This window comes from Phacochoerus africanus, chromosome 10, assembly GCF_016906955.1.
Source record: "Phacochoerus africanus isolate WHEZ1 chromosome 10, ROS_Pafr_v1, whole genome shotgun sequence".
Lineage (NCBI taxonomy): Eukaryota > Metazoa > Chordata > Mammalia > Artiodactyla > Suidae > Phacochoerus > Phacochoerus africanus.
In genome coordinates this window covers 33,375,849-33,394,285 of record NC_062553.1, presented here as the reverse complement: position 1 = coordinate 33,394,285, position 18,437 = coordinate 33,375,849, and the positions used below count along the sequence as shown (strand labels likewise).

Genomic DNA, 18,437 nt, shown 5'->3' with positions numbered 1-18,437 from the left:
ACAGCATTTCCATCCCAAACCCTCAGTGCATCCCCCCACCCCTCACCCTGTCTCATTTGGAAACCATAAGTTTTTCAAAGTCTATGAGTCAGTGTCTGTTCTGCAAAGACGTTCAGTGTGTCCTTTTTTTAGATGCCACGTGATAGCATTTGATGTTGGTGCCTCATTGTCAGACTGACTTCATTTAGCATGGTAATTTCTAGGTCCATCCATGTTGCTGCAAATGCCGTTGTTTCTTTCCTTTTGATGGCTGAGTAGTATTCCATTATGTATATGTACCACATCTTCTTTATCCACTCCTCTGTCAATGGATGTTTACATTGTTTCCATGTTTTGATTATTGTGTATAGTGCTGCCGTGAACATTGGAGTACATGTGTCTTTTCAAGTCATGGTTTTCTCTGGATAGATGATCCAAGAGTGGGATTGCTGGATCAAATAGTAGTTCTATGTTTAGTGTTCTGAGGAATCTCCATACTGTTTTCCACAGTGGTTGCACCAATTTGCTTTCCCACCAACAGTGTCATAGGGTTCCTTTTTCTCCACACCCTCTCTAGCACTTATTGTTTGTAGACTTTTTGATGATGGCCATTCTGGCTGGTGTAAGGTGGTACCTCAGAGTGGTTTTGATTTGTATTTCCCTAATAATGAGTGATGTTGAACATCTTTTCATGTGTTTTTTGGCCATCTGTATGTCTTCTTTAGAGAACTGTCTGTTTAGATCTTCTGCCCATTTTTTTTTTTTTTTTGATGGTGTTGTTTGTTTTTTTACGAGGTCTCAATAGCAAGAGATAAATGAGCAACCCAGGACTGCAAAGGCGGATCCTGCTCTGCCCCCTCCTCCCGACCTGGTACCTTCCCCCTGTTCTAGGAGGATATGCCAGCAAGTTGCTGAAGGACAAGGGCAGCAAAGCAGTCAGGCTGGAAGATGTACACTAGCCTTCTCTCTGAGCTGGAAGCATCATAGCATCTGGAAGTAAAGGAAGTTCTATGTGGATTTTTATGAATTATTTTTGTGTTTGCCCTTCATCTCCAGTCACTGTTCATTCCTCTTAAGGCAAACATTCTCAAGTATTTAATATGTTCCCATCCATCCACCATACTTTATTTGTATATTCATGTAACTATGAAAAATATATAGCATTGTTATATATTTGAATCGAGAAGTAAATACATATTTATAATGACATTCCAGGGGAGTTTTTTTGCCTTGGTTTTCCAACATGTTTTGAGACCTTTTCATGTTTCCACAGGTAGAACAAGTTTATTTCTTCTCACCACTGCTTACTATTGTACTAATGCATATATGCTTTTTTAATTATCTATTCTCATAGTGACAACAACATAGGCTACCCCAAATCTTTGCTACCATGAAAAGTGTTGGAATGAATATCCTGTCTTTGCACCTATGCAAGTGTTTTTCTAGGATATATACTTAGAAATAGGAATTCTTGGAGTTCCCATCATGACTCAGCAGAAACAAATCTGACTAGCATCTGTGAGGACACAGGTTCGATCCCTGGCCTCACTCAGTGGGTTAAGGATCAGGTGTTGCCGTGAGCTGTGGTGTAGGTTGCAGACACAGCTCAGATCTGGTGTTGCTGTGGCTGTGGCATAGGCCGGCAGCTACAGCTCCGATTAGACCCCTAACCTGGGAACCTCCCTATGCTGCAGGTGCGGCCCTAAAAAAAAAAAAAAAAAAAAAGGGAATTCTTGTCTGTGGGCTATATATATTTCAGTTCAATCAGAATCATCTCATTGCTCCAAAAGAGCTGCACTAGTGTGTACTCCCAGATCCATGAAGGAAGGTTGCTTTTTCTCTATCCTTACACCAGCACTTGGCATTCCTTATTTTATAACTTTGCCAATTTCATGTTTGAAAAGTGGCACCTTGTTTTGATTTTCACTTCTGGGATTACTAGGGAGAATGAATAGCCTTTTTTTTTTTTTTTTTTTTAATGGCCACACCCACGGCGTATGGAAGTTCCCAGGCCAGGGACTGAATCCGAGCTGCAGCCATAGCAACACCAGATCCTTTAACCACTGCATCAGACCAGGGATTGTCCCCGCACTTCGGCAGTGGACCTTAGCCACTGCACTTGGATTCTTGCCCACTGAGCCATAGCAGGAACTCCTGAATAGCTTTTTTTTTTTTTTGTCCTTTGTCTTTTCAGAGTCGCACACAGGGTATATGGAGGTTCCCAGGCTAGGGGTCTAATCGGAGCTGTAGCTGCTGGCCTACACCACAACCACAGCAACACCAGATCCAAGCCACATCTGTGACCCACACCACAGCTCACGGCATTGCCAGATCCTTAACCCACTGAGCGAGGTCAGGGATCGAACCCTCAACCTCATGGTTCCTAGTCAGATTCGTTTCCGCTGCACCACGACAAGAACTCCCTGGATAGCTGTTTATTTAACTATTTACCTCTCTGGATTTCTGTTTTTGAGGTGTAGTTCATTCATTCTTTTTTTTTTCCTCTCATTCATTAATTCAAGGAAATGTTTTTCAAGCACCCATTATGTGCCAGGCGTCTTAATATGTGGTATAAACAGAGCAGTGAACAATAGGAAAAAATACTCCCCACCTTCACATTGTGGCTATTATTCAATAAAATAAATACGCATAGGCATATTCTTAATAAGGTCTGTGTTTCTGTGAATGGTCACAATTGATTTATTACCTATCAGACAGACACATAAAGGCATATGACACTTGCTTGGAAGAAAAGTAGCACTGTGAAGGATAGGGACATAGAACTTTCTGTTGAGATGCGTGTATTTCTTCCTGCTTATGTACAAGAATTCTTCGTGTGTTCTGAATATTGTTGTTTATTGAATCTAGACATGGCAGATATCTTCTAATCTGGCTCCCTTCTTAATTCTGCCTGTGGTGTTATTCCTTGAATGGAAACCATTGACCCTGAGATAGTCAATAGTCAAATTCCATTAATTTTTCCCTTTATGGTGTGTGCTTTTTGGGTAGTAAGAACTTCCCACTCACAAAGGTATTTTCCTACATTTCCTTCTGTTAACTTTATAGCTTTATGTTTTTTGGATAGGTCTTTAAGCTTTTTTTAATGTTTTTGGTATGTGGTATGAAGAAGGGATACAGTGTTATTCATTTCTACAGAGTGAGAAAGTTCTCCCAATACCACTTACTAAACAATCCACCCTTTTTTCTTCTGTTTGTAATGCCATATGATCCAGAACTCAAGCTCTGGGACCAGACTTTCCAGAGTCGAAGTCCAGGGCTCCACCTCTTCTTAGCTGAGAAATGTGTTGCTTAATTTCTGCAGCTTCAGTTTTCTTCATCTTTGAAACGGAGATAAAAATAATTATTCTAACACATTCTCTTGTGGCGCAGCGGGTTAAGTATCCAGTGTTGTCACTGCAGCGGCTCGGGTCACTGCTGTGACATGGGTTTGATCCTTGGCCTGGGAATAGTCACATGCCACAGGCACAGCCAGTACTAATAATAATTGATCTCATGTATTTGTGAGGAATAAATAAGTTAATATATACACTCAGTGCATTGGTGACTATTGTTTAAAGTTATGTTTCTCTTAGAAATGTTATCAGATTTTCTTTTATGTAGCTAATCAAACATTTCTGATCATAGGACTGCTATAAAGAATTCTCTCTGACCATAATGGCCTTTTCTGTGTCCTAGATTCTATTTTTTGTCTGGTGTTAAAATTACTAACTTGGCTTTCCATTGTTTCATAGGGGCCTTGTCTTTTTGTCCCCCCTCTAAACCCTTGTGTTCAATCCTTCTGTAGAATGTGGTGGCCAAGACTGCTGCACTATCTCTACATCCACACTCCAGAATTCATAGTGTTGAATTCTGGCTTCGCTGCTTACTTGCTGTTTTACCTTAAGTTATATAATCTTTCTGTGCCTCAGTGTCCTCATTTGTAAAATTACAATAATTGTAACCTATCTCAAATAGGGTTCTTCTGAGAATTGAATGAATTAAAACAGGTAAAGAGCTGAGAACACAGCAAATGTCATATTAGCTGTTTTTGTGAGGTGTGTCTCTTTTAGGCACCATATTGCTGCATCTTTGTTTTAATCTAATGTGAAAATCTCTGTTTTTTAAGTCAAAATTAATTTTATTTATGTTTATTATATTTGCATTTATTATATTCATTGCCATATTAGACCTCATTTCTTCAATCTTTTTTTTTTTTTTTGTCTTTTGTCCTTTTAGGGCCGCACCCATGGCATATGGAGGTTCCCAGGCTAGGGGTCCAATTGGAGATGCAGCCACCAGCTACAGCCACAGCCACAGCAATGCCAGATCCAAGCCACATCTGTGACCTATACTGTAGCTCACAGCAACACCGGATCCCCAACCCACTGAGCGAGGCCAGGATCGAACCCAAAACTTAGTCGGATTCATTTCTCCTGCACCACGATGGGAACTCCTCATTTCTTCAGTCTTATTTTGTGTTTTCCATTTATTATGCTTTTTGTTTCTTTTTTCTCCCCCTCTCTCCACCTTCCACTATCTAAATCACGTTTTCTTTAGCTGGTTTGAAAGCTTACATTCTATATCTGTGCTCTGTCTGATTATTTCTGATGTTTTGATAACCATATTTGTGTTTATGGTTTATTAATGTCTTTCCTTCCCACCCACTGCCATGTAAAGAGACAAGAACTGAAGCTATTCAAGTAATTTTGTGATGCATCCAGGTTCAGTCAGATTACCTGCTTTCTCTCAAGAAGCTTTTAGAAATTTTTCTTTTTTTTTCTTTTTCTTTTCTTTTCTTTTTTTTCTTTTTAGGGCCACACCTGCAGCATATGGAGGTTCCCAGGCTAGGGGTCAAATCTGAGCTGCAGCTGCCAGCCTGTGCCACAGACACAGCAAAGCTAGATCTGAGCTGCGTCTGTGACCTACACCACAGCTCACAGCAATGCCTGATCCTTAACCTACTGAGCAAGACCAGGGATTGAACCTGCATGCTCATGGATGCTAGTCAGATTCATTTCCACTGAGCCACCATGGGAGCTCACAGAAATTTTTCTTAATCCTAGTTTAACCATAATGTGTCTAGGGTTATGTACCTTTTTCTTATAAATTCTTTTTGGTGCTATGTGAACCCTTTAATTTCCTGATATCTCCTTGGAAATTTTTTTATTTACACTTTCAGCTTCTATTGTATTAGTTACTCGATATACTATGGGCTTCTTTATTTTAGCGGCTATCCATTTATATAATTTTTTTGATTGGTTCTTCATTATAACTGTTTGTTCCAGTTTCATGTTTCCAGTGTCTTCCCATATTTTCCAAGGTGTTTTTTTAACATACTTGTTTTAAATTTTTGTCATATCTGGTTTTCCAAGTTCTCCTTCGTCTAAATTAGTGTATTTCTTTTGTGCTCATGACCTTCTCCTGTCTTCCAAGTATTCCCTGTGAGACCGTTTTTCCCCATTTGCCCTCGCAGGCAGTGATGTTCCTTTTGGGGGAAAGGTAAAAGCTGGGTCCTAACTTGAGACACATCTGAAGATGGGATTCAGTCTAAGCTTAGCGAGTCCCTGTTTTCCCAAGTTCCTTTACCCAAGCCCTGCTCTTGTTCAAGGCAGCCGCATTCTGATGGAATTACCCGAGTGAGATAACATTCAAGGGTTCAGCTTTCGTCTTCTAAGGCGTGAGGTAAGAATTTTCCTGACATTTTCGCTTTAGAACATTGGGGCTAATCCTGGAAAAGGCATGCTTTTTCAAACACACTGTTCTGTGGACTTTGAGTTTCCATAGATTGCAAGCACAAGCCAAAGTTGCAGTGAGAGAGGAGGAGCCCCTCAGCTCCATCCAACCCAGCCTCAGCCCCCTCACACTGATCAGCCTGGCTTGCGCAGGGCACCACGGACAGGGAATAGCAAAGCTGGAAAGCTTTCCCCACCTGATTGTTCACCTGTGGCCTCCAACACACCACTCTTTCTCTCTAAGCCATGTACCTTCTAAGTATCAGCCAGTACTTCCTGTTTCCCCCAAAGTTTCCCGTTTCCACAAAGGATTCTGTGTTAACTGGTAATTGGGACCCTGAGATCTGGTGAACTCCTTTTTATCTCATGGCATCTTTAGGGTTTTATTCCAATTTCTGCCAGTAGCCTGTGCTACCACTTTTTCCATCTTCCCCTCGATATTCGAGGGTTGTTTCCCATCCACATAGGAGAGAATTCAAAACGGGGGATGGGGAAGAAGAAGGGAAGAAAGAAGAGCGAGCCGATGTTCTTTAAGCCTACGGAAGCTCCAGCCTTTCCTAACCTACCCAGAGTCATGGGAAAAGGGAAGGGCATCAGTGCCCATGTGGGCTCCCAACGGATGTGGTGAATGGGAAGAGATGGAGGCCATAGGTCTTACCACCCTGAGAGCTCGAAGTGGGAGACACTCGGCCTTCTTGAATAGATGTGCTTCCCCGTTGGAAGCCCACCAATCCTATCAGGTGAGGGTCCCTAGACAGAAAGAGGTGGCTGAGCCTTGTCCCACGTTGGAGAAATCTCTATCTCTTTCTACTTCTGTCTCCTGTTTGAGAGTCCAAGAGAAACCACTATCATATAGGCTCTTAATATGTAACTCCTGGGCTAGCAGATCAATAAAAGTCTTGACGTTAGTAACTCTTAGGGGCAGAAGGGAAGGGTTCTGAGATCTTCTACTTTCTTTCATCACACGGTAAAGGATCACTAAGGACTTGCTGAGCAGGTGATACCTGAATGTACATCCCAGCTCCACTTTCTTTTCCCAGCTCAGCTCTGTTTCCATCAGCTTGCTTGATGATTCCACCAGGACCTCCCACTGCCGTCCAAACTTCTGAGTGTCTAGAACATCCTGATCATTTTCTCTGTAAATTGTCTTGCTTTTTCTATTTGTGTTTAATCCATCATTTGCCCAAGAACCCAACTTTGAAACCCCAGAATCATCTCTGATTCCACCTTCATTTGAAACCCACCACCACCTAAATGTCCTTTCCTTTTTTTCATTTTCATTGTCCTCATCGTAGGTGAGATTCAGATCCATAGAAAGATACCCCTACCTACCTTATATACAGACATACTTCATCTCATTTTATTGTACGTCACCTTTTATTGTGTTTCACAACTATTGCCTTTTTTTTTTCAACAAATTGAAGGTTTATGGCAACCCTGAATTGTCAGATGATGGTTAGCATTTTGTTAGCAATAAAGTATTTTTAATTAAGGTATGTATCTTTTGAGCAATCTGTATTAATTTTTTTTTTGTCTTTTTATCTCTTCTAAGGCCGCTTCTGAGGCACATGGAGGTTCCAAGGCTAGGGGTTGAATTGGAGCTGTAGCCACTGGCCTATGTCAGAGCCACAGCAACGCCAGATCCGAGCCAAGTCTGCAACCTACACCACAGCTCAAGGCAACACTGGATCCTCAACCCACTGAGCAAGGCCAGGAATCGAACCCACAACCTCATGGTTCCTAGTCGGATTCATTAACCACTGAGCCACAGCAGGAACTCCTGTATTAATATTTTTACACCTGTCTTCCTCACCTGTGTGAGAAAGCCTGAAGCATCCAGTATCTTTTACGTGGTTCCTCAATGCTCTAGATACACAGCAAATTAAACAGACTCTGCCTCCTGACAGTGAACCACCAAAAATGAAAAAGAATTGTAATCTTAGCATCATGGCCTGAATTTCTCTTTCTTGCAAAATTTCTGTTTATTCAGTTCCACTACCATTTTTACATCTGCTATGTGCTAAGTACAGTGCTAGATCTCAGACAATGAGAAAGAGAAAGAAGGAGGGAGGGTGATTTTCTTTTATGGACAAACTATTCTATGATGTATTTTCATAAAGATTTCTACTAGGAGGGGCTTTCTTTTTAGTGCCTTTTATAAGGTATATTTGCCAGTTTGGGGTGCCTTTGCGTGCGCACGCGCACACACACACACACACACACACACACAGACACACACACACAAACACATGCATATTCAAACATATGACCAGTTTTTATTATCTGAACCATTGGAACGGAAGTTTACCTATAACAACATAAATTCCACAAGGAGAAGTTTTGCAATAAAATATATCACAAAAGGAAACCTTTCAAGTTACTTTCCTTTTTTTGTCCTGTAGCAAGTCTATCTGTGTTTTATTTCTGTAGATTCAACTCCTAAATTATTACAAGTTCCCCTTGAGGCCTCCCAATTCACAGTATATCAACAGATGTTGCTTTTGAAGGCTAGACAAGCCTTCACTCCTCAGTCATTTGAATAACACCACCTAGTAGCACATAAATGTTTTGTTATGGACCGTATGCTAGGAATCATTTCTAGAATTTGCTGTATAAGTGGTTGTTTTCATCCCAGTAATAAATTGATGGTGACTTTCTGGAAGTGTTATAGTAGTTATGTTATTTTGTTACCTGTAACATAGATTTTTTTTTTTTGCCGTATTTTAACACTTCCTCAAATTCAAAACTTCTTAAATGAGCCTAGCAAATTTTAGTTCAAAGAAGATTCAAGTGGCCGTTCCCCTTGTGGCTCAGCAGGTTATGAATCTGACCAGTATCCATGAGGATGTAGGTTCGATCCCTGGCCTCGATCAGGGGGTTAAGGATCTGGCATTGCCGTGAGCTGTGGTGTAGGTTGCAGATGCAACTTGGATCCCGAGTTGCTGTGGCTGTGGTGTAGACCAGCAGCTGCAACTCCAATTTGACCCCTAGCCCAGGAACTTCCATATGCAGCAAGTGTGGCCCTAAAAAGCTAAAAGGAAGGAAGGAAAGAAGGAAAGAGAGGGAGGAAAGGAGAAAAACAAAAACAAGCAAGGAAGAGTCAAGGGAGATCTCAAATTTTTCTCTCAGATTTTTCTCTCTTTTTGTAATTTCTATATTAGTCAGAAGAATGTGACTCAATGGGGAATAGACTGATATTCACATAGAGAAAACTTAGGAAGTTTGTTGCAAAGGAAAGTAGAGCAGATCCCCCTCTAATAATCCTGACCTCTGAATAGTCACCAGGAGCAGCCCTCCAGCTTAGTAAATACAGAGCCTCCATAAATACAGTCATTATATAAAACACTTCCGAATAATTGAGAAATACCATATTCCTCCATCTTCTTAATTTTTTTTCTAGATTTACTTTCCAAAAGCAACTTTATAGTACCTTTTAAGTTTACAATATAAGTTTTTAAGTTAATGCATTATCGGCCTAATTTTTAGTGTATGTATGAATTTTTCTAGGTTATTAACTGAAAAACACAATACAGCATGATAAATTATTGTACTCCTTTTAGCTACTTATAAAAAGTCCCTTAAAATATTCTTTACTGTGTGACTGTGTAAATACATGCACATATAATCCTTATCCATATTCCATTCAAAAAGGTGATTCATTTAGCTAATCCCATTAAAAGGGTGCAAAATGAGGCTCATATAAGGTGGGCCACCCTATATACTTTCCAGCTTAAATGGTAAAAATTTCCAGTTCTCCGACCTAATGTTCACAGGGCAGTGGGAGTTACTGCATAGCAAATAAGAAAAATAATGAATAACACGTGCAGCAACTGCAGCCAAGATAATATCTGAAAAACATATTGCACTCAGTGCACTGCTAGGTTGTATCAAAAAGGACCACCCTCTGTTTGTGGAGCCACAGGAAAGAAAACTGGACTTTCCAGCATATGCTGGCTATGTAGTCCTTTTCCACAGAGGCTCTGACTTCTCCTAAAAAAGAAAAAGCAACAGCGGAAAAGATGAGAACTATGAATAAGTCTTGATGCAGACTCACAGGTGGTTAATATATATATATATATATGTATGTATATATATATATGTGTGTGTGTGTGTGTATGTATGTGTATATATATATGTATGTGTATATATATATATGTATGTGTATATATATATATATATATAGTAAAAAACAGAGCACTTTTGGAGTTTCCCTTGTGGCTCAGTGGTTAACGAACCTGACTAGCATGCATGAGGATGTGGGTTTGATCCCCGGCCTCGCTCAGTGGGTTAACGATGCTAATAATTTGGTGTTGCTGTGAGCTGTGGTATAGGCCTACAGCTGCAGCTGTGATTTGACCCCTCCTCTGGGAACCTCCTTAGACCACAAGTTTGGCCCTCAAAAAGACCAACACACACACACAACACAGTGCTTTTTCTTGGTTATGTATGCTTTGGATCACTATTGCTATTAAAACTTAGGTTTTAGATCCTCTCAACCGTGGATTTGTGGTTCTTGGTAGACATTTAGAAGAACTCACTAGTGTGCTAAGTTGTCCTAGACTGTTTTGGAGATGATACAGATATAGAAGCAAGTGTACAAAAGTTAAGAAATGTAACTCTAATGAGGGAAGTGGGTCCTCATTTATGAGGTGGAAACACAGCAGGAGAAAGGAATATATCCTGGAGAATTTTTAACAGGATGTTAAAGAGATTTAATATATGCCATTCTTTTACCTGATGTGAGCTCTCCTCTCCTGGTCAAGGCGGCCACGTCACATTCTGACTCATCTAGGACGGCTCCTGAAGCCCATGCTGGTTTCTGCATCCTCTGAAATCATACGTACTGTCTTATAATTTGGTTTTGCCATCTTGTCATTCCCTTGTGTCCAAGAAGAAGTTTTTTTTAATGGATGCTATAAAAACAATAGAAGATCTGTTTCACTGACTTCAGCTTGACTTAACCTGAGTCCCATTAAACCCCATTCCCTCCCTAGGACATGCTGATGGAGGCCCAAAGCACATCCTGCCCAGAGCGGGAAGGACAGTCTCTAGCACATGCCTGCACTTACGCTCCCATGAGTCGACTTGGTGCTTACTGGGCATCTATGGGTGCTTTTTTCTTAATCAGTTTATTCCTGTTGTACTTTGTAAAGTAATCATTACTTAATATCTCATTAAGCCATCAAAAAATAATCTAGCCAAAACTGTTGCTAGGAAAACCAGGTATAATGTTCTAGAAAGATTTTTGAGTTGCTGAAAAAAAAATTGCTATTGAATCTGGGGGTCAGGTAACACTAAACCTGGGTGGAGGGCTTCATTACATTGTAGTTTTCACTTAGTGAAACAAACCATGGGTTATGCCTTGTGGGGGAGGGCTCTGTAAGAAAAATATGCAGAATTTCAACCACAAACCCCTTTGCAAAGTATATTTCTTCACCCTACATCACAAGCTTGTCCATTTGTATTTTGAGTTAAATGTTTAGAGTACATATATTTTATTTTATGAATTCCCACGTAAATCTAACATCTTTGTTGAGCAACGAACTGCTATTTCAAATCCATCATATGCCAGGGATTCCATTGTTTTCTGAATCTTCTTCCAAGCCAGTTGTCTCCTTTTTATCTTGGTAATGGAAGCAGATCCCCTTACTGGTGGCAGCTGCAATGTAATTTTGGGAATGTCTCTCACTATATCATTGTCTTAAAAAAAAAAAATAAAAAAAAAAACAGAAACAAAGAAACACAGGCGTTGTTCTTACCAAGTGAATTCTTACTCAGTTTTTAACACCTGAGTTTAGCCACATCCACAGAGTTGGTAAAAACCCTCAGCCAGTTTTAATTTGGGGGCAGTGAAAATTGTGGTGTCACACTGTAAACCAACTACAATGGGAAAACTAATCATTTTTTTAAAAAAAAGAAAATTGTGGTGTCAAGCAGAGAAAGCAGTGGTTGGTTGTAATAGCCATGAAAAAAGGAAAGAACGTTTAATCCAGCTCTTTTCTGATGCTTCTTTAAATCATTAACATTAGCTCACCATGCAGAGGCTTCTCCTTTGTTACACATTCAGCTCATGGGAAAAAAGAAAAATACCAGTGTTTCCTAGCTCCATTGATCCCATGGTATAATTTCACAATGTATTTACACTGTGAGCCTGTTAAGTTGTAAAGGGAATTTGATAAATGTTTTCAAATGCTTCTCTCTTTTCATGCCCACTTCCCATTTGCTTTTTAGATCATTTCTTGGTGAGCATTCTTTTTTGACATGTACTAAATGTCAGCTGCAGTCCATATTTAAAACATTGGCCTAGAGCCAGTGAGTGGCTCACCAATTTATATTAGCCTGTTAAGAAAAATTAAATAAAATGTGAAAATGAAATAAAAATTGCTCCGAAGAAAAATGAAGGCTAATAGTGGAAAAGCCCATTAATGGCCTGATAGTCATCCATTCCTTTGCTGTATTCACAGTTGTGTCATTCTGTACTATTGCCAGACTCTGAAAGGAAATCCAAAGAAAGAATTAAAAATAATTCTTTCAAATAGCAACCATTTATCAAGGACCTATTCTAGATCAGCGCTAGGAGTACAAAGATGAGAAGACTGGTTCACTCTGCAAGCAACTTAGAGTCTAAGGCAATGATTCTCAAAGTTGAAATAACAACTGGATCTGTTCTTGGCTAAAGCCTTTGAGAAGGGCATCTGGGCCTCCTGAAAGGCACATATTTGTGCAGCATATCCACTGCTAGGAAGTTTTCCTAAGGAAATAATCAAGAAAATGTGCTAGGATACATTGAGTCTTTCAGTGAAAATCTTCATTTCTAAGTAGAATAATAAATGATTAACCAGATGTTCCAGCCAATATTTACTGCCCTTAACCTTGATGAAGAATTTAGCTCTGAATTATTTCTCTTGTCCACTAACATTGTGTGTATCATTTGTTTCTCAGTAGTTCATTACGATCTTAATGGTTTACTCGTCACTGTTCTGTTTTCCTTTCTTTCTCTTTAATTGCCAGGACAATTGTGGACAGTATATTAAATTAATCCTGCTGATGCATATTCTGTCATTTAACTTTATTGTGATTATCATGGGGTTTATTTCTTAAATGGCTTTTTAAAAGTCTGTGATGAGTTGCTCCAAAGTTAATACCAAGGATGATTTTAGTGGTTACTGGCGTTCTCTTTTCCTGATCCACCTTTGTTTAAAGGCTGCTTGGGGAGTTCTCTTTGTGGCTTAGCAGGTTACAAACCCACTAGTGTCTATGAGGATGAGAGTTCAATCCCTGGCCTCACTCACTGGGTTAAGGATCCGGTGTTGCTGCAAGATGGGGCATTAAGTTGCAGAGGCAGCTCAGATCTGGCGTTGCTGTGGCTGTGGTGTAGGCTGGCAGTTGCAGCTCCAATTCGACCCCTAGCCTGAGAACTTGCATATGCCGTAGGTGTGGCCCTAAAAAAAGCAAAATATAAAAAATAAAAGGTTGCTTGATTCCGCTTGGCCATTGTCCCTAGATGTGGACGACAATTGAGACACAGGAGCTATGTAATCAAGCACTTGGTATTTACTTTGGTTGATTCATCAGAATGTCTGAGGTCAGGTCGAGAAGTTAGACAGTTCCCTATAGTTAAAGTTGTTTTAAATGTACCGCACATCATCTAAGATCAGCTTGCAGATGCTCAAGACTTTATTTTCCGGATATAGTAGAATTTAGTTAGTGTTTGGACTACCATTCAACTGCCTTTCTGGCTTTCTTTTTCATTCAAAAGTGAATAATTCAATATTCTGATATAATCTGTTGGGAAGTAATGGAATTTCTGAACTCAGATGTCATTTTCTTTAACAAATGTATGCACCCATCTGGGCAGACTAGTACTTAATAAGACGTAGCTTCTAACTGCCACCTAGAGGTTTGCTTCCAAGACTTTATTTTTCCCTTAAAGTGGCAAATCAGGCTAAGAGAGAACTAAACATTTGCAAACCTAAGACTTTTCCATGATGATTCTTCAGAGACCTGTGCATTCGGCTCTTCTGCTGCTTTTATCCTTAAGACAATGACATCTTAAAGTTCCCTTTTTTCAAAAAACAGAAGTGATTGATAATTCGCTCTAATTTAAGGGTTTCTCCGCTTCAAAAATCTGAAGTCGTTGAGATGGTGAAGAAGCAAGTTAAAGTCGTAACACTTGCGATTGGTGATGGAGCCAATGACGTCAGCATGATACAGACGGCACACGTCGGTGTTGGGATAAGTGGCAACGAGGGCCTTCAGGCAGCTAATTCTTCTGACTACTCCATAGCCCAGGTAAAACCTCATTTCTGAAAAACACACCACTCCGTTTCCACCAGCTGACGTGATGAAGAGAAAAATACTAAAGTTTTTTCCACTTCTATTTTAGTTCAAGTATTTGAAGAATTTATTGATGGTTCATGGTGCCTGGAACTATAACAGAGTCTCCAAATGCATTTTATACTGCTTCTACAAGAATATAGTCCTCTATATCATCGAGGTAATAGCAGATTATGTTTAAAATCTTTGTCATTTGCATAAATATGTGAAAATTTTCTTCGCGAAGATATTGCCTCGTCGTTTGAATTAACCCTTCATTTGCCCACTTAATTTTTTTTTTTTCTTTTTGGTCCATACCCACAGCTTGTGGAGGTTCCCTGGGTCAGCGATTGAACCTGTGCCACAGTGGTGATGACCACTAGATCCTTAACCCACTGAGCTACCAGGGAACTCCCCCACGCTTTATAGCATCTCAGTAGGTTAAAATACAACGTTTGTCAGCCGTGGAGAGTAATGTTTAAATTCTGTCTGAAAACCTGATACAGCTTTGGCAGGAAATGTTGAATGAGAATTGCTAATGAAGTAATGAATTCAGCATTAAAAAGACTACAGACTAGAGAGCATTTTTTAAAATAAAGCTCAAAACCATAGAGAAAACGATACACTGTTTAGGGATGCACGCAAGAAAAACATTGTTTTAAAAGAAAAGGAAGGAGAAGTTCCCGTCATGGCTCAGCAGGTTAAGAACGCTGTTAGTATCCATGAGGATGTGGGTTCCATCCCTGGCCTAGCTCAGTAGGTTAAGTGAGCTGTGGTGTAGATTGCAGATGTGATTCAAATCCCTAGTTGCTGTGGCTGCGGCATAGGCCAATGGCTACAGCTCTGATTCAACCTAAAAAATAGAAAGACAGAAAGGAAGGAAGGAAGGAAGAAAGAAAAAAAGGCCAAAGAAAAAGGCAAAAGAATAGTGAACATAAACTTGAGGATATTCTACTAAGAGGTCTCCATCAGGAAGGATCCACAGGTAGTTTTGCTAGTGTCAATTATCTCGTCATTCTTATGCTTCAGACTTAGATAATTCTATACAAGAATTCCTTGCTGTTCAGCTCTGCTTTTGGTTTCTGAGCTTGATTGGTACCAAGAATCCAGATACTGAGGAATTTATCTAAAAATTGTGAGAATATTCAGTTCCTGGGTCTACATGGCAAGGAATTTCTATATTCCTTTTCATGTCATAAATATAACATCATTTTCAAAATGAAACCCTAACCTGGGTCCGAAACATCACTTCTAAAAGGCTGCGTTTTGTTCTGCAAACATTTTTGCAGTACCTGCTGGCTGCCAGGCCCAGGCTTAGTTCAGTAACTGCCAAGTCAATGGAGCAAGATTTCCCTCCTCCAGCAGTTTGCCTGCAGAAATATAAAACAGGAGTTCCCATCGTGGTGCAGTGGTTAAGGAATCCGACTAGGAACCATGAGGCTGCAGGTTCGATCCCTGCCCTGGCTCAGTAGGTTAACGATCCCGCGATGCTGTGGCTCTGGCGTAGGCCGGTGGCTACAGTTCCGATTCGCCCCCTAGCCTGGAAACCTCCACATGCCACAGGAGCGGCCCAAGAAATAGCAAAAAGACAAAAAAAAAAGAAATATAAAACAATCCGCATGTGTGATTTTACATTTTCTAGGAGTCACGTTAGTAACAAGTAAAAATTAAAGCCCACATTAATTTTAAATTGTATGTCATTTAACTCGATAGAGTCAATATTACCATTTCAACATGTAATCACTGTAAAAATGACTAGTGCAATATTTCACACTCTTCATACTAAGTGTTCACAATCCAGTGTGTATTTTACACTTACAGAATATCTCAGTTTCGACTAATCACATTTCTTTTTTTTTTTGCTTTTGAGGGCCACACCCATGGCATATGGAGGTTCCCAGGCTAGGGGTCCAATCAGTGCTGTTGCCGCCGGCCTACGCCAGAGCCATAGCAATGCCAGACCTGAGCCGCATCTGTGACCTACCCCACAGCTCATGGCAACGCTGGATCCTTAACCCACTGAGCGAGGCCAGGGATCGAATCTGCAATCTCATGGTTCCTAATCAGACTCGTTTCCGCTGCACCATGATGGGAACTCCACTAATCACATTTCAAGTGTTCAGCGCCACATGGCCAGTGGCCACCACACTGGATAGCACAGCACTGGTAGATGAATAAGGAACCTGAATGGTTACTTAGGATGTGAGCAATAAGTTCTTTACTTTTTTTTTTTTAATATATAACCATTTTTATCATCGGAAGCTATATTTGTAATACTTAAACTCTAGGTGCAAACAGTTCCTTGCTCCTCTTGCAGCTTCACAAAACATGACAGTGAGCCCTGCCTAGCTTGTTAAGCAAGCCGTCCATCTCCCACTCCTGTCAGAGGACCTGCCTGCACCCTCATAAATCTGCCCTGGGCTCCCTTACAGATGTTTGTTTATGCCACCTTGCCCTGTGCTCTGTTGACTGCGTCTGAGCATCTATCAGAAAAGACAGAACCAAACCATACGCCATGTGGAAAAAATATCCCTTACCTTAGACCACAGAAGACAACAAAACAAAATCAGTAGATTCCACGTGCCCCCACTGATGCATTGGTTGGGAACTGCTGTATGCTGGCTTCAGCTCTTCTCTATGCCTCTGTCAGAATGTTTACCTCCTTAGCAAAAAGTCAGCTAAGCATAGTTCTTATTATGAATCAGACCAATACAATTAAAACTTAATTTTGAAGTGTGCAAGCAGTTTTATTTATTGGTCACTAAAAAATCTATAATTAGGTTGCCTAATGACTTAATGACCCATTAGGTAAAAAAAAAAAAAAATCAAATTCTTTAATAAAATTCTTAGAAATATAAACAGGATATCTGTGAATTTACTTACGGTACATTGCCATTGAATTTGGTCTGAATAGTCTGTGTTTTGAGGCAAAATGCACTTTGGAAATAGCTTTTGAGGGCAAGCAAAATATTCTTTTTGTTTATATAGATTTGTGATTCTTTTCTAAAATAATTATTTTTGATTCCCAGTTCCCTCTATAGTTCTAATTTTTCTAGCTGTATTTTTTTTCTTCTCATCGTAAAACACTGACATTCAAAAGAACATCAGTTTATACAGTTTATTTACATATGCTTTTTACGTATACAGGAGTTTAAAGCCACTGGCAGCAATAAATCTACTTAGAAAAATTTAATTTTATAAGATGAAATAAGAGTACTCAACTTGCCACTTTTTAAATCTAGATTATTTGACAATCCATAATGAAGTGGTCAAAATTATGTGCTATTGGGAGAAATAAAATACATTAAACTCAAATGAAAAACTAAATCTGTACGCTCTGTTTCAAATCCAGAGTTATGTGATTTGTGGTTGATTAGCCCTAAATTTCATTTGGCTTTGAAAGTAAAGACTCTTCAAGAAATGTTTAACACCGATCAAATTCTTTATGTGTTGAAAAGGAAGTTTAAAGTCCTAAACTTTACTGGAAATCTCATTCTTAAGTTATTTTTCTTTGAGCAGTTTATGGAAATGTATTTTGAATATAATTCAGCTATCTTGGAAACGAATTGACCTTTTAAATCAATTCCCAGATACCCAACTTCTGCCAGCTAAAACAAGTTCTGCAGATGTTAATGGCTCATGTCAATACTGTGAATGAATAGACAGAAAACACCTCATTGAATGTCTCCAGTGAGGACAACTGCCAGTCTCGAATCTCCCCTTTCAGGTTTTTGTGCTGATCAGGCGTGGGAGCAGAGGACTCATTGACTGTTTGTAAGCTGCTGTTTAATATGCAGAAATGCTCCATCAGGGAACTGTCTGTGAAGCTTTAACTGCCACGCCTCTCCTGGGACGTGGAAGTTAGAACATAATGCCAGGAGACGCAGGTCTGAAGTTTCTTTGCTAATAAGGCAATAGTATGGAACACTGTGAGTTTTATAGATTGTCTACAAAAACTTGCTTTTCCCATTGCTGGACTGCCGGGAATTCACTATCTAATGACTCCATTGCCATCAATTACAGCCAAACAAATAAACACAGATTTGGCAGGTGGCAGTAGAAAGCATTTACTTAACGGTGGCGCCCAGCAGCAACTCTAGGTGTTCATTGAAATTACTAGCATTCTCTAGAGAGATTTTTTTTTTTTAATTTCTCTGAAACATCTGACTCCTTCCTAGCAAAATAAGGCCTTTTCTTTCAGACAATTAGTCACCTCCAGGTTTTCCAGTAAGATCCCAAAGCAATGTAGCGTTTCTCATTTCCAGAAGCTTTGATTAAAGTCAATGAAGTGATACTTTCTCAGCAAATTCTGCTGGGATATGGATTTCCTGGGAATTTAAATAATTTAGATACCTCCCTAGAGGGACTGATGTTTTCTTTCTGCATCCATGGTTTTGTTGAGTCACAGGA

General features: G+C 39.8%; 1 protein-coding gene across 8 annotated transcripts in view; it reads left to right on the top strand.

Annotated features, from left to right (window-relative positions):
* The window catches only part of ATP8A1 (ATPase phospholipid transporting 8A1), a 252,441-nt gene that overhangs the window by 177,987 nt on the left and 56,017 nt on the right, over positions 1-18,437 (top strand). For all 8 annotated transcript variants that reach the window (XR_007137501.1, XM_047798800.1, XM_047798799.1 and 5 more), the window contains 2 exons: positions 13,820-14,003; positions 14,098-14,208. Coding sequence is in view for 7 of the 8 variants with exons in the window: in XM_047798800.1 (XP_047654756.1) it covers positions 13,820-14,003; positions 14,098-14,208 (295 nt within the window). In the remaining variant the exon portion in view is untranslated. The remainder of the gene's footprint in view (positions 1-13,819; positions 14,004-14,097; positions 14,209-18,437) is intronic.